The sequence below is a fragment of the Tachypleus tridentatus genome, chromosome 12, assembly GCF_004210375.1.
Source record: "Tachypleus tridentatus isolate NWPU-2018 chromosome 12, ASM421037v1, whole genome shotgun sequence".
NCBI lineage: Eukaryota > Metazoa > Arthropoda > Merostomata > Xiphosura > Limulidae > Tachypleus > Tachypleus tridentatus.
In genome coordinates, this window is record NC_134836.1 from 50415277 (window position 1) to 50432454 (window position 17178).

General features: G+C 33.8%; 1 protein-coding gene across 1 annotated transcript in view; it reads left to right on the plus strand.

Moving 5' to 3' along the window:
- Positions 1-6271: 6271 nt before the first annotated feature.
- The window catches only part of GAA1 (glycosylphosphatidylinositol anchor attachment 1), a 30167-nt gene continuing 19260 nt past the window's right edge, over positions 6272-17178 (plus strand). Inside the window, exons 1-9 of the mRNA XM_076469420.1 lie at positions 6272-6631; positions 7658-7928; positions 8820-8916; positions 11106-11265; positions 11831-11938; positions 12426-12622; positions 14356-14555; positions 16526-16679; positions 16991-17089. Coding sequence (XP_076325535.1) covers positions 7672-7928; positions 8820-8916; positions 11106-11265; positions 11831-11938; positions 12426-12622; positions 14356-14555; positions 16526-16679; positions 16991-17089 — 1272 coding nt within the window. The 5' untranslated portion in view covers positions 6272-6631; positions 7658-7671. The remainder of the gene's footprint in view (positions 6632-7657; positions 7929-8819; positions 8917-11105; positions 11266-11830; positions 11939-12425; positions 12623-14355; positions 14556-16525; positions 16680-16990; positions 17090-17178) is intronic.

Consider the following 17178-nt stretch of genomic DNA (forward strand, 5'->3'; position numbering starts at 1 on the left):
TTCTGTGTCAAAATAACTATCAGGTGTAAATGTAATATCTCATATTATAGTTTTTCTGGGCTTTGATGAGCTCATTCTCGCGAGCAACATGCTGAACTGCATATCTAAGGTTAGGGTTACACCAGGTTACCAACGGGAAAAAAATTTAGCTCCCTACACCATGGGTGCGTTATAAGAATGACAATCAAATCCCATTCTTTGGTAGTGCAGGAGTTAGCAGTAAGTTCTGTTGAACTGCTTTTCACCTAGTTTGTCACTTCAGAATTAGGAACAACTGATGCAGGTAGCTGTTGAGTAGCTTTGCACACATTTCAACATACAAGCAATTATGTAGTGAAAAAAAAACAGTACTTTTCTACATGTACATGTATGTGTCTGTGTGCGTGTATGTAGATATATCACTTCTATGCTCTGGTATAGCGGTAAGTCTGCGGATTTCAAACACCAAAATCAGAGGTCCGATTCCTCTTGGTGGACTCAGCAGATAACCTGATGTGGCTGTGATATAAGAAAAACACACATATGCAAGACTTTTATAAAAAAAACATACACGCAGATCTATTATATTGAGATAGACATTTGGCATTACAGTACGGCTTAACTAATGAGTTTCTTATTTAATGACACGTACCTCTGGCAGTAACAGGAGGTAGACAAAAAATAGTTTTAAAGTACTAGTTTACATACTTATAAATTGAAATCTTCAATGGGAAATTTAAGAGGAAAGTAGAAAAACATTGCATTATGTGTGATGTTTATTTTTATTATTAGTTGTTTCACTATTTTACAATGCTTTACCAGATTTCGGTACTTAGCACTAATTGTAATGCATTTGTACTTCATAAAGAAGCACAACTGATGAGATTATGATACTGATGAAAATACCTTGTTTATTAGAGATATGTTTTCCCAGAATTTTGTTTCACAGGTATTTGATTTGAAATCCATAGATTAATCACACTGATGATCCCCGTCACTGTTCATTACACTAATCAGTAATTACAATAAAAGCATCTATTTATTTGTCGCTAAAATATACTCTTCAAAAAAAGAAACGCAAAAGGCAAAATTTGAGACAAATTGTTAACAAGTTTATTCCGGGTAGTTCTATATGACGTGTGAAACTTTGCACATTCATTGCTGAACATCCAAAGTCTGCAAAGGCGAAGTCCACGCTCACTAGGTGAAGTTTAACGTCAATAACGAGTATGTACCCCGTGAACATCAATAACTGCTTGGTATCTCCTACCCATGGAAGCGATGACATAATGAATCACATCCTGTGGAATGGCTGTCCACTCAGCCTGCAAAGCTGCTGAAAGCTGAGGTAGAGTCTGCGGTTGAGGTTGTCGCCGTCGCAGACGTCAGTCCAACTCGTCCCAAAGATGTTCGATGGGGTTTAAATCTGGTGATCTGGAGGGCCAGGAAAGAACGTTGATGTTGTGGTGTCTCAAGAAGACAGTGGTGAGTCGGGCTGTGTGAGGACGGGCGTTGTCATGTTAAAAAACGTCGTTGACGTTCACCATGATGGGCTGCACATGGGGCCTAAGAATCTCGTCGACGTATCGTTGAGCCGTAAGATTCCCTCGAATGTGCAAAAGGTCTGTTCTAGCATTGTAGGCGATGGCAGCCCGCATCATGACGCTGCCACCACCAAATCTGTCAACATCCTGTACACAGTTTGCTGCAAAACGTTCACCTCAGCGACGGTAAACACGGGTCCTTCCATCCTGCCTACGAAGCATAAAACGTGATTCATCGCTGAACCAAACATGCCTCCATCGTCGATGAGGCCATACCCGATGTGCCCGAGTTTACTGCAGCCGTGCTTGACGTTTGCTGGGTGAGGATGACGCCTCTGAGTGGACATCGAGGTCGGATTCCTGCATCTCGTAGACGGTTGCGTACGGTCTGATCGGAAATCCTATACAGCCCTGGTATGGTTGAGGCAGTAGACGTCGCAGTGGTGGTCCTATCCCGAAGGTGACGTAACCGGATGTTGCAATCTTGTGCAGGCGTGGTCACACGAGGTCTGCCAGATCGTGGACGGTCACGAATAGATCCATGTTGTTGGTGATGATTCCATAGCCTTGTGGTGGTGCTTGGGTGGACATTCACAGCTCTGGCAACATCTGATCGAGATTCGCCTGCTTCCAAGCGACCAATGGCGTTGTTGCGTTGTGCTTCAGTCAGTCTTGGCGTAACTGTATTGCGTGTCGGTGGCTTAACACTGAGCTATGGAAACCGAGAACCCGTCACTTTTATAGGGATTTTGCACATGTTGCACTTGCAGAACATGCAGATCTCTCAAACAAATTTATTGGACGCGCATGCGTTTTGGCGAAAAATCCGATGATTTCCTCCGTTTTCAAAGTGCACAACTTTTATTGTTATTTTGGTCTGACAATCAGTGCCTTAACACGTGTAACATCACATACTCTGAGCTTGTAACGTTATTACATATATTTCTCTTTAAAATAACAAAAATATCCCTTTTGCGTTTCTTGTTTTGAAGAGTATAAAAACAAACTATTCTGGAGTAAATTATGGTTTAGTTTTTACAAAATTAGAAGCAGGTTAAATATAAACAATTTTATCTGATAATCTTAAGTTTAAAAAACAAGTTATTAAAATTTATTTGAGACATAGATTGTGTCTATATAATTAAGTTACCTGGAAAAAATTACCCTCATACGTGAATTATTCGTAATTTATTGGAGATTGAAAATGTCTAATTTGGAATTCTAAGATCTTACAAAATTTTACTCTGGGGTGTTGTGATGGAAAATGTTTGAACAAAAAATTCTGTTATTTTTTATTTAATAATAAAGTAAAAGGTGTAAACTTATAAAGTAAAACTGGGTCTGTATGCATGACTGTTATGTAACTAGTGAAATTGAAAAAAATATAATCATGTAAGTGTTTTAAATTTATTTTACTTAAAATCTTTGACCGTACAAGTGTATGTATGTTTAGCTATAGAAAGTTGATCAAAGAAGTGACTGTGCACCTTTCGCTAGTTAATTAGTGTTTTGGAACATTTCACGTAGTTACCTACTTAAAACGTGTTTCACAAAATAATTTAGACCCTCTTCAGTTCGACTTCATTGACAGTGGAAAGATTAGCTTTGCCCAAAGGGAACTGCAGTTGAGACATGAACTTTTTTTTTTCTCCCATGATCGTTTATCCACAACCAGTCTAAGATGTTCTAAACAACGAGGGTCAGAGTAGTGAGCAAACTCAATAACTTTTACACTTAGATGAGCATTAAGTCCTTGCTTATATGGAGGAAAATAAGTAGTTTCCATGGTCAGCTCTTTATGTGCTTTATGTGATTCCAAGTCTCTCTGTAACCCATAGCTACCCGAAAAGCATACCTCTAATGACGTAGAAGCTCATGACTATGTCATGGAAGCCCGGCATGGCCAGGTAGTTAAGGCATTCGATGTAATCCGAGTGATGCGGGTTCGAATCCTCGTCACACCAAACATGCTCGCCCTTTCAACCATGAGGGCGTTATAATATGATGGTCAATTCCACTATTCGTTGGTAAAAGAGTTGGCAGTAGGTGGTGATGACTAGTTGCCTTCCCTATTATCATACACTGCTAAATTAGGGACGGCTAGCGCAGATAGCCCTCGAGTAGCTTCGCGTGAAATTCAAAAAGCAAATAAACAAATTTACAGAATTTGTTTTAAGAGACAGTACGTCATGGCATAGCAGCAAGGACTTAATACTCATCTAAGTGTAAAAGCTATTGAGTATTACTCTATCCTCATTATTTTTAATATCTGAGAGTGATTGTGGCCGAACGTTCATAGGAAAAAAGCTTATGTCATAGCTGTAAGTCCCTATGGAAAAGCTAAACTAATATTTTCACTGTCCTTTAAGGGTGTAACTAAAGGATATCTAAATTATTTCCTGAAGCATTTCAAGCAGGTAACTACGTTGAAAAAGTGAACCTAGTAGCAAGTAAGTAACGCAATACTTGATACTGATTTCGGACGAACCACCTCTTGGTTCTACTGAGGATTTGATCAAGGTACACTTCTAGGACTGGAATACAACTGTATCTAAGATGCAGCATTGTTTCTACATGATTGACGATAGATCTATTCATTTGGCTCAGATCAAGGCTTGAAAGGAGGGTCCCTACCCTACAATGCTTTAGACAAATTTTAGGGATATATTCATGGACAAGTTTATGGAGGGGCAACTAGAGAGGCATATGAGACATCATTAAAGTGCGAGAGACCTCATCTTAACAAATGAAGTGACGAAGTTCAAAGCTGCAAATGTGAATTAGTCACATGAGATGAAACCTATAGTGGCTATATTTTATACAACACACCATCCCAAAGCGAGTTCAGCTTGATAAACTTGAGCTTTGCTGAGGGTAAACCTGCAAATGGCACTGTAATACAGATCTATTGAATACCGGAGATTGAAGAAGTCCTCCCTGGATCAACCATGATGTTTCAGTCAATTCCAGTGATACCTCCATCCAGATGTTACTCTGAAAGGGAAGGCCAAAATATCTAGTTTAGATGTGGGTAACTGGGTTACTTTAAATTGTACTGTCATTACCTTACTGCACTTCAAGGTAGGTGTGACTACCAGTCTTATCCATCAGCATAAGAAGTGTAGGAGAATTAGCAGTGTGCTGTTTTTGATCTTACTTCAGTTGCAGAAAACTAACTCTAAGCTCAGTTAGATTGACTTATGATAACAAAAAAGACAGCTTTTGCTGAAACGTTTGGTGGTCAGCTCATGGCTTGGTGGTGCGTAGTGTGTGCCCATACAATTTCTTATTATTCAGTGGACTAGTTGGCTGTTGTGTGTTAGACAATCTGAGTGAAACAACTACTCTGTACGCAAATGAAGTCAAGATCCTCTTCAGTTCTTATTTTTTGACTGTGTGAATAGAGAATGAAGTGAAGGTTTTCAAAATTATGTCTCGATGAGAGTAGTCTGAGTGCAGTTGCACACCAGGTGAAAATAGCAGCCGATGCGTTTTATATTTTCATCTACGTTTTTTTTTTCTTTTTCAGTTTAACGAAAATGCTACATTCCTCCCCTTTTAGCCGTACAAAGTTGGTATTTGTATTATATCCAAAAATGCTATGCAACGCATTTTACTGAATAAAGATCTGTCAATCGTTTGAATGCAGAACGTAGCTATTTTCACTTCAGTTTTGTTCGGTAGAAAACAAGCTTTCAACTGCTTAGATTGTATTCTTTGTTTAGACGGGTATTTTTAACAAACGCCAAGTCCTTCGGATATCCTGTTTTATAAACACATTTGTGTTTAAGCATCTTAAATACTTAACAAAAGAATAATACTAAAAGTAAAATTTAAAACATTATAGCACTGGTTGAAAATAAGTCTCTAGTCACCACATTGTTACAGACTCAATACATATACCATTACCAACTAGGGCAAAACAGAAAAGCAATATACGGATGACTCCTTATACATTCATCGCATTGTTGTTGTTATCGATGCTTTTAGTGGTTTTCAGCTGAATTCAGCAATTACGTTCCTCGAATGTTCTTGTTTATTCATGCGCAAGTGATAATATTATCGATGCTGCTAGGTGCAAGAGAGGTGAGTCACTTATACAAAGGCCTCTGTATGGCCAGGTGGTTAAGACACTCGCCTCGTAATCCGAAAGTTGCGGGTTTGAATCCCCGTCACACCAATTAGGTTCGTTCTTTCTGCTGTGGGGGCATTATAATGTGACGGTTAACCCCACTATTCGTTGGTAAAAACATGAGCCCAAGAGTTGGCGGTGGGTGGTGATTACTAGCTACCTTCCCTCTAGTCTCCCACTGTTAAATTAGGGACGGCTAGCGCATATAGCCCTCGTTTAGCTTTGCGTGAAATTAAAAACAAACAAACAAAACAATACATTACAAATTTTTCCCTTTTTAAACGCTACGACAAATCGGCGTCTTTTTGGGATTGTAGAAGAACAGGTTGAAACCCAAGACAATCCCCGAAAACAAGGACGTCTGAGCACTCTAAACATGAGTAAAGAATTTTATGTCAAACATTATAGATTTGTTTTCTGAAGTTATAATTTCCTGAATGAATGTAAAACCATCTTAGTTCGCACCAATTTCATTGTACCTTTCGTAAAATAAACCTAATTATTATGATACAAGTTTCTATGCTTGCTTGATTTTCCTTTCTTTAGATATCTCGAATAAGGAATATAGAAAGGGAAAGCAAGTTTTACGTTGTGAATTATATTCAAATTACAAGACATAGTCGGTGATTGTAATATTGTAAGAGGGTTGTTTACGGTAGATGGCCTTGTTCTCAAACACTAATAGAGTTACGGTAGACTTCCACTAGTGACTAGAGTATGGTTCAGTAATGCAGACAAGAATGTATCCGTTAAATGTTCGACTGTTATGTATACAGTGATTACTATGAAACTTAATGAGTGAATTCAGGATATTGCTGATAGTGTAGTCTACTTGTCTACAAGTGTAGAACTTGTCAAATGTTCAATCATTTGTTTGTCAATGGTGTTGATTCTGAGTGTCAAAACTGAAGTACTGTCACTGATATACTGCTGTTAGCACTACTCTGGCACTAGCATTATTAATTTATTATTAAAGGTAAGCCTAAACAGTAAATTATGTATTATGTAATGCACCAAGTTAAACTTTAAATGCTTAAATGGGAATTTCCAACGGTTCGAGAAAGGCAGATCTTTCAAGTGGTTGGTTGTAGTTACGCGCAAAGCTACACAAAGGGCTTAGTGCTCTGCTCGCTGTGGGTATCGAAATTTGGTTTTTAGGGTTGTAAGACCGCAGCCACGCTGCTGTGCCACTGGGGGGCTCCTTCAAGTGACAAAATTATGAAAATATCACCGCCTCATGTGAATTCTTTGTATTCCAAGTTGTTGTTGTTTTTTTTTTGTAAGCATAATCCAGTACAAGTTATAATTAAACTGGAATAGTGTAATACTAATAACTAAATAGTAAATAATCATTTGATCATTTTAAAAAGAGTGTTACAAGTAAATAAAACCAGTGTGCATTCAGAAACAGTTTAAATGCATTTAAATTCTCATGTTTTTAGAGTAATACTTTATTTTGAAGGTGAGCCCATAGAAAAAGTATAGCACTTTCTGATAATAATTGTTAAAAAAAACATAAATGGTTATTGATGTATTATGTTGAAAAAAACATGATCTTGAGTTGTCTTGCATTTGACATTTTTCCATTGTATAATAATAACTGCAAATTTCATTATAAAGTGAACATTTTTCATGTATTATATTATTTCAGGTACCTGTATATTGCCTGTGAACTTAGTTATTTTTGATACTGCTACTGAATGGATCTTTACCATTTGAATTGATGTGAAAAACATCAGTTACATGTTCTTAGAATTTTTAAAACATTACATAAATAACATTTTAAAATCATTCTTGAAGGTCATAAAAATCAATATCTTTTTACCATTATTGATTCGAGTAGCCATCTTTTATTTTGACCATTGTCGAGGGAATAGTATATTTGGCCACTTGATGAAATTGTATTAAATAAGGACTTTCTGGTGAGTTTTTAACATTAACAAGACTAATGTATGAGTGGATATATTTTGATATAATATTGTTGATACTAATGTTCTTTTAGAAAAGAAAGCAATTATGGGTTTGTTGACAGACGCTAAGGAACATAGTAAACTAATTATTCTCTTCAAACAACATGGAAACAAACTCTGCTTCTTAAGTTATGTCATGGGCATCGTATGGTTTTGTTTACTGGCATGGGAACCTTACAACAACAGGACATATTTTTCTGAAAATGCTCTGCTTCCTGGCCTTGTTCAACGAGAATTTTCACCAGGTCATGAAACATCTAGATTTTATCAGAGTTTGAAGGAAGAAGCTGGTAACCATGCCCGGTAAGGACAGTGTTTTGTGTCTTTAGGTTTGCATTTAAATAAAAACTGAAAGTATATTACCATTAAATGTTTCAAGGTCATGAAACATGTAGACATTTGTTTTGAAGGAAGAGTTAGTAAATATCATTAAAAGCTTATGGGAGAGTACCCATAATACTCTTTTTTAATTAGGTTTAATTTTGCCAAGAAAAGGCAGCTGTGCATGGTTAATATGTGGTATATTTTATGTAGTAGTTTTGCAACTTGAAAGATAACTTTCATAAAGAGGATTGAAAGAAAAGGACAATTTTGAGAAACTTCTTAGAGATGTTTCTATTTTAGAAATTTTCTATATAACTGGTATGTCTTTTACAATAAAGTTAAGCAGAATTGATGAATTTTGGTGTGATTTCAAGGAATATGGTTTAAGATATCCAATGTGTATTCAACTATTTTAGTTTATGTAGACAAATAGACATTCCAGAATCTGGACTTAATTATTTCAAAAATCTAAATATGAATTGTATAGTTGGTTTACAGTTTTCAGTATATTTTAACTCCTGCACTAAGAAGCCAGTAAGTGAGCATTCTAATGTTATATTGGTGTAAGAAGGGACTGTACGTAGGTTAATTTGCTAAACACAAAACAAGAATATGGTTTAAAAATTAATGGTAGAAAACAAGTGAATTACTGGTTAGTATTGTAGTTTTGGTGATAAAACTTAGGAGGTACAAGAAAAAATATACAACTGTCAAAGAAAAGTTTGTAATTGCTTCTTACAGGTAGACAGTTAAGTTGCCCAGCTGTAGTTATAAGTGGAAAGACACATATAACTTATTCATTGTGAGATAAAAATGAGCAGTTGAACTTTGTTAACCCTGAACTTTGTGTGAAAATAATTTTTTTATTAGCATTCCTTTTGCTTGGCTGGGAGCACAGTTCAGACAGATGGGTCTTGATGTTTATGACCACAACTATACCCTTCATTATCCGTTTGGTTCAAAGCCTGTAAGTATAATTCTTACTTTTAGTAATAACTATTTTGTGTTATATAGTTGCATGTATATATAATTTTATGGACATGATAAATATACATCTATTTTTAAACAGCACAAGGTAAAATTTGTTGCATTTCTTGAGATCTTATGGAAACAAAAATATTTTAAAAGAAATATTATCGTATCATCTACTACTTATTACTAGAATATCTGAATTAATAAATAAAACAAACTTGGTTAATTTGTAAGTATCTCTATAATATATAAAACAATGCTAATGGAGTAAACAGTTTTTGGTGCAGCAAAAGGAGACAATTGTATTGATGTAATAAAAATAAGCACTTTTGTTGGTGTAGTGTTTTGGTTTGATGGAGTGAATGTTGGGAAAATAGTTGTTTTGGGGTCAACTTATGTTGTGAAAATACTTGTTTTGGTGCAATGAATATAAACAGTTATATTGTTGGTAAATGGTTTAGCAATGTAATTTTTAAATGTTGTTGAAATAAACAATTGTATTGCTGGTATGGTGCAAGTAAACAGCTGTGTTGGAGGTTTGAAAATAAACAGAAGGGTTGGACAGTGAGAATAAAGTATTGTTTTTTTGTGGTGAGAGTAAACAGTTTGGATACATACTGGTGTTTTGAAGGTAAATGATTCTTTTGGTGGAGTGAGAGAGGACTTGAAGTTAACTTTTTTGGCAAATATTTATCAGTTAGCTTAATGGTTACTGGCAAACATTTCAGCTGTATTCACAGACTTAAAACAAACAACCCTAATATAAGAACAAAAAACCAGTAGTAAGGGTCAGGAGTAGGGGTTGCTGACAGTAATGCCACTTACTCAGAAAGTGGATGGATTCCAGCGAATCAGTCTGATCTGTGCCACTCACCTAGAACAGTACCAATTTTGTAAAATCTTACTGAAATGAATGGTGAGATTTTGGAATGTTTTTATACCATAAAGATGAAGATTATATTCTGGTTGATATGTTTTGTTAAATGGTTTTATGTTTGCACTTACAAAAAAAAATTTTAAAAACAAATTTAAATTGAGTTTCTAAGAAGTCATTACACTCAGTGATGTCAAGAAAACCCACTTGTAGAGAATTATATATGCAAAAACGGCTTGTTTGGGTTGAGAAAATATTTTACATAGAAGAGCGAACAACGTTTCGACCTTCTTCGGTCATCGTCAGGTTCACAAAGAAAGAGGTAACTGACGGAAGCTGACCACATGTTTGAAACATGTGCCTTTCAAACATGTGGTCAGCTTCCGGTCAGTTACCTCTTTCTTTGTGAACCTGACGATGACCGAAGAAGGTCGAAACGTTGTTCGCTCTTCTATGTAAAATATTTTTTCAACCCAAACGACCGTTTTTGCATATATAAGTCATTACACTGTTTTTTTATTTTTACAGAATTTTGGTTGTTTTCAGGACAGTAGTTCCATGTGCTCACTTTAGCGAGCCCAATGTTTATAAGTTTGAAAATAGCAGTAGTTTATTCTGTTGGCTCTGCTGGGGTTATAGAAATGATCTTCTATTATTTCTCTTACCTCGTTTACCTGTAAGGCCTTTGTGAATCACTTTTGCATAACGTATAGATGGATATCAGGATGTCATGTACTGTTCTTGGATATGACACTTTAATGGTTTCTTTCTGCTAAGAACAGTGTGCCCACATTGTCTATTGTCAAAATTCTGTTGCTTTATGAAAGTAATTTTATGTTAGTTTATTGAAAGTAAATAATTTGGTGTAGTGTAGTTAAGTATTTTTGGTGTGGTGAAGGTTAACGGTTGTGTTTGTATGGCTATAGGTTAACAATTTTAGTATGGAGACAGTAATTATTGTTTGAGTCTGGTGAATGTAAAAGTGTTTTGTTGGAGTGAAACTAAGTGTGTTGTATGTTGTTTGTATAAACACGTTTTTTCTACAAATTGGCTGCGTATGGTTGACAGTCTCTGTCACCATATTAGCTTGGTTAAAAGTTTTTATAACTGAAATTCTCTACTGGTTACTCTGTGGATTTTGTTACCAGATGTCAGCTTACATCTTTTCAGTTTAATTAGTCATTTAATATTGTCTGTTATATTATATCACGTGTAATGGTAAGTAGATTAATTTCACAGAGAATTAAAATTACTTCTGACATATGATAACAGCTGAAGTAAATGTAATCTAAGTCTATCTTTCAACATAGAATTTTACAGGAAAAAACCTTTATGCAGTTTTGAGAGCCCCAAGGGCAGCAAGTACAGAAGCTATACTTCTTTCAGTACCATACCGAACACCAGAAAACCAGCACGGCAGCACCCTTCCTGGCATTGCTCTTATGCTGTCTTTGGCCAAATTTTTTCGAAGTTAGTGCATATATATTTTATGCAGAAATCTCATATTTACATTAGAGAAAACATTGTTCTGCAAGTAATTAAAAAAAAACAACTTTCACTTACGATACGGGAACAAGATGAGCATTGGTTTTTTGTTAGTAAACCAATAAATTTATATGGTTAAGATCTAGATGTCTGACTGGGTGTTATAAAACTTTTCTATTATGTTCATACATGTTAGATTTTCATTTTACAAAATGATATGTTTGAAAGGCTATGGAATTTGACCAAGTCCATTAAAATAATTTTTCAAAGGAATTTGGTCATAAATAATCTAAAAAATAATTTTTTCCCTCACAAAGTAGCATTTTAGTCCTTGTCTTAGTACCATAGATCTATCTGTTCTTCAATATTATTCCTTGATCATGGACTCAGTTTTTCTCATTTAAAAAAATATTTTGTAATGAAAATATTTGTATATTTAAAATTGGCCTACACGTGTGAGTAAACATATATGTACATTTCTTAGAAAAAGATAAATTATTATAGGTCTTGTGTTTGGTTACTCTTAACCAGACCATTTTTACTTTAACAGGACAACTATACTGGGCTAAAGACATAATATTTCTGGTGACAGAACATGAACTAGTTGGATTTCAAGCCTGGTTAGATGCGTACCATAACTCCAAAACGGCACCTGGTGGTAATTTTATATATTTTCTTATAAATATTAGTTTTGTTGTGTTTTTTTTCATATTGTTTTTGACTTTTCGTTCTTTATTTGAAATATTATTACATGAAATTATTACTACATATTTGAAATAGAAAAATGCGCAAGATTTGATTACAGCACAGACAATAATAGTAATAAAAAGATTTGAATTATTTCTTGTTTTAATTATGCAACATATGTCTTCAGCAGATTTGATGTTGAAGTAGTGTGAGCTTGTTACATAACTTTGTATATTCTCTTTACCAAAATATTCTGATTTACAAAATTAGGGTTGACTTGCATTGAAGGAAATGTATTTTGTATCCCTAATCATCTGGATAGTTATAGAAACATGTTCTTTACTTTTAATTAAAACATCTTGAACATAATCTACAGTTTTGTTGTAAAAGTTTGATTCATTTCTCACTTTTGTTACTTTTTACTGAAGTAATCAGTGTAACCTTTGATTTGATTAAAGTTCTGGACAGTGGAGAGTTAGAAGGAAGAAGTGGAGCGATCCAAGCTGCTATAAACCTGGAGATTCACAGTGATAAGATATCTCATTTTGATGTCAAGATTGAAGGACAGAATGGACAACTTCCAAACTTAGATCTGTTTAACCTTATTGTAGAACTCGGTACGCGGGAGTCGATACCTTCCACTTTTCATCAAAAGGTAAATTGGTTATTGAAACAGTTGGGAACAGGTTAAGTCTAACAGTGTAAATAAGTGTTTTTGTAGGTTAAAAGGCTTAAAGTGTAAAAATCTTTGATACTATTAATTGTGAATGCTCTGTAAAATTCGATAATAATAGAATTGAGGAAATAAAGACAATCACTTGTTCTTGGTGTGACGGGATGTGATAATTTTCATTGTAATGTTAACCATATCGTGCCTATTTATTATATTTCAAATAGCACAGCTGCTTGTGAAATTTCAAAATTAAAATTAAAATATTACTTCTACATCCTTTTTGAACTACAGAACATTTGAGTTATTTTATTTTATACCATTTATTTAGTGTAATTACAAAAACGAATGTTATGAATATTCAAATTCAATTTGTATGTAGCTTCAAGGTGTCTTGCCTGTAAATAGTGCACCTGTTGACATTTCTTTTTAAAAATTTTTTGCCCATTCCAAAGTTTGGGTTTCTCCATTTCTGATACAGTTAACCAAGTCTTATTTCTCTGCTTCAAGTTGTATTAATATAGTCCTTTTTTCACAGAACATGCTGTGAGGTCATTAAATGATCAGAAATACTATTAATAAAGTAGTTCAAAAAACAGCTAAAGTCAAAGTTTAAATACCACTTGATAAAGCAGATTTTAAACTATTACTTTTACTGTAAAGTAAATTAAGTGATGTGATAACTTAAGCTTATAAGAAAACACATGTAGATGGGAAGAACAATGTTATTTATGTGATATTTAAGTCTGAGGATTGCATTAAATTTTATTTGTTTATTTAATTTTCTTTATGACAAAACATCAGATAAGCCTTATTAGGTTTAGAGAGTCTGGTAGAAATGGCAGAATAACTTTTATTGTATTCAAACAATGCACATAAAAAACTTGTAATTTATTACAAAGATAGTATATTTATTAGATGTAAATTGATTTCAATCATAGATATTGTTAGCTAAAACATTGTTTTGTAGTCTGACCTGACACAGTTTTGATAGGTTGTATCTTAAAGAACCAATAATTTTTTGTACATTTGTTTTATTATTTTTAGTCAGATATAAACACTGCCATTTGCAAAATAAAATTGTGAAAGAAATACATTAGTGAAAATCAGAAGAGTTGAAATGGAACTTTCTGCTCAATATTAGTTGTTGAAAATTTCACAACATACCAAATAAGAAAATCAATTGAAATATATGAAGTAACCCTTGTGTGGTGACCATCATCATTTGATGTTGTTACCTAAGACGTTCCCACTGTTTAAGGGTTAAATAAAAGAGAATCAAAACTTGATAGTCTTGAAGTTTGTGCTAAGTTTCATGTAATTTGGTAAAGTATTTCCATGCTGAGAAGGGACAATTCAACAAATGTTAGTAAATCCTCCAGTCAAGGAAGGGTAACATCCTGAGAAGGAATTTTTTTGTAATTGTAAGTAATGGAGATTGCATGTCCTATGTGATTTTGATCATCTTTAAGGTAAAGGAATTGTATTTAGAATTGTTTTGTATTAGGTTTGTAACAGTAAGAAGTATGTATATCAAATGGCATTGTTAATGAGAAATGCTTTGCTGCTGTTGTGGAATAACATCTTGTAATTGATTCCTAATTAATTGTAGTGTAATAGAAGATGGGTATTAATAATTTTGGTTAATCAACTATTAGGTTTTACTTTCTGTATTGAGATCCATCATAACAGACAAGAAGTTTCAATTGTTTTCATAGTCTAATCCAGTTGAATCGGAAAGTTGGAAGGGATGGAAGGAAGCTTTTTCAACACTGATGTCAATGGTGGCTCTTCAAGCTACAGGTCTACCAACAGGGGGCCATGGTTTGTTTCATCGTTACGCTATTCAGGCACTGACCATAAAAGGAGAGTCCAATGGACCTGGGGGTATCCGAGCTTCCTTCATACACATGGGCAGGTAATACGATTGTGCAGTTGAATGTTTTAATTCAGAATTTTGAATTATTTTGACACTTATCAATACAGGCTTGGTTATTTGGATTGTCCTTCTAACAATCAGATAACCATGAAAGTTTTTGTGCTAGTAAATATGTGGGCTGTGTTTTTTTCATGAAGTTTAGCATGCTTTTACTAGCTTTTGGAAGTAGTATTTCTCTTTTACACAAAAAAATCAGATTTTAAAATGATTTTAATTAAATTTTGTACCAGAATAAATGAAGTCAGAGTGTTGAATAGTGTGTGTTTGTGAATGAAAGGTGATTTCATGTTACGATTGGAAATATTTCATTGAGCTTACAGTTTTTACATTTTTTATATGCCTTTAAAGCTTTCTACATTATTTGTCAGATTTGTTTTCCTCACTAAAAATGTGTGTTTTATCTGTTACTTTACTTACCTTAACTCTGTAAAGACTGTGACAATCTGTCTGACCTTGTAACCACCATAAAAAAAGTCTGAAATAAATCTGAATTGACCTTTCCTGAGTTGTAGAATGACTTTAGATTTTAACAGAAAACTACAAGTTTAAGGCTTGTAATGATCTACATTTGTGTCTATTTAGTTTGTTTTTTTTACTTTTTAAACCATGTGTAAATAATAATCCTACGACATAAACTGTAAATCAGTTGGCAGATGTGTGGGTTAAGTTATCATCTTGAATAACATAATACATAAACTACTCAACTGTGTCTTCATGGAGAAGTTTTGTTATTATTTGTATTTTGTTACCTAATATAATCTTGTGTATCCTATTAAAACAATGAAAAAGCTAGTACATATATTTGGCTTCTTGTCTTTTTTATTTTTTCTTCTGTCAACCCACCAATGAAACTTAAGCCTACTTTTTTCTTTTGTGATGGTAGTACTGGTTCATGACATTTTTATTTATTTCAAGTATGCACTAATTAACACAAAGTAGTAACAAGTATAAAACAGTTTTCTATAACTATTATAGTTTAACTGGCTTTTGTTATAACTAAGGTATAAGTGCCTTAAAGTAATTCCCATAGCTATTCAATCTAAACTTAGCAGTGGAAACCTTTAATCTATTGGTAAAATAACTGAAAATTCCTTCTGAGAACAAGGTAGCATTATATGTTATTCTGTAAATTAAAACCGTCTTACCATTGGCTATAAGTAATGTGATAGGATGCATTAGAGACCATTGTTGATAATTAAGACTGTGATAGTTAGATATAACAAGTGGGTTTGTTTTATACTGTAGTGAGTAACATTAACTTCAGAACATCAGAGAAGGGGTGGTGGTGATGATAAAAAGAGGGTGGGCCAGTTGGAGCAAAATATGTTATGGAACATGTACACGGGAAGATTGAGAAACATATTTAAATATTTTCTTTTAAAAGCTAAGAAATTTATTAATCATGGTTCATTCATAATAATAAACCAGTATAAATAAAATTTGAACATAACTTTGTAAAGATGTGACATGCACACTAACCAACAAGTAGTAAAAGGATTGAATAGAATCATATGACATAGTGTTTGTGAATTGTATGTAGTTGTAAGTGCTTGTTCATAAAGATAGTGTATTAAAACCTCTAACTGTCTGCTGAAACATTATCTTCTGTTTCTTACTTGTCTAAATTACAAAATTAATTGTTTAATTAGGAGGTTTTTTTTGAGTTCTTAGTGATGAGTTGTCATTGTTTTAAATATATTTATTTAATTCATATAAAAGTGTGTAAATGTATTAATGTTTGTCAGTCTTAGAAGTCATAATGAAAGTTATTTTGCCAAAACATTAACCATGTAATTAATTTGCAGAAGGTATACCTGTTTCTTGGTATTTTCCTAGTTAGGATGTTTTTAATGCATTTACTGATTTATTTCAGAATTGCATAAGCAATGCATCATGTTGAATATTTGTAAGTTTAATTTACAGAAGGTCTTGTATGTTTTTGTTTTTAGAGTGATTGAAGGGGTTTTTCGCAGTTTGAACAACTTACTGGAAAGATTCCACCAGTCTTTTTTCTTTTACTTGCTCCCATCTACTCGTCGATATGTGTCCATAGGATTATACATGCCAGCATTTGGCCTGATAGCTGCTCCTTTGCTCATTAAGGTATGCTTTAAACTTCTAAATTCAATGTAAGACAAATACATGGTTGTATCTTAGAATGGCTGGTATTGGTATTAACACTTATCAATAAGTGTTAATACCAATACCAGCTGTTCTGAGATACATTTTAATTTCAAGTGGGTTTCTCGTGATCAAGAAATACACAGTTGTTGTATTGGGTTCTTCACTGTATCTGTAAGTAAAATTTAAACTATAGGTACACCAATAAATGTACTTTAAAACTTGATTTGATATTGAAGTGCATTTTCAGACTTGATTTGATATTGAATATGAAACAGTTTACTTTTTCTTAGGTATTAAATCTGTATCTGTCACTCCAAAGTTCCAAAGACTTGGACAAAAAAAAAGCAACATCTGGGATGGAAGATAAAGATGAAGATGCAAGAGAAGAGGTAAAACATTTGTTGTAGTTTTAGAATTAAGCACCAAGGTCAAGGTTTGAGTGCACGGTTCATCATATTTATCATATTGTATTATGTTT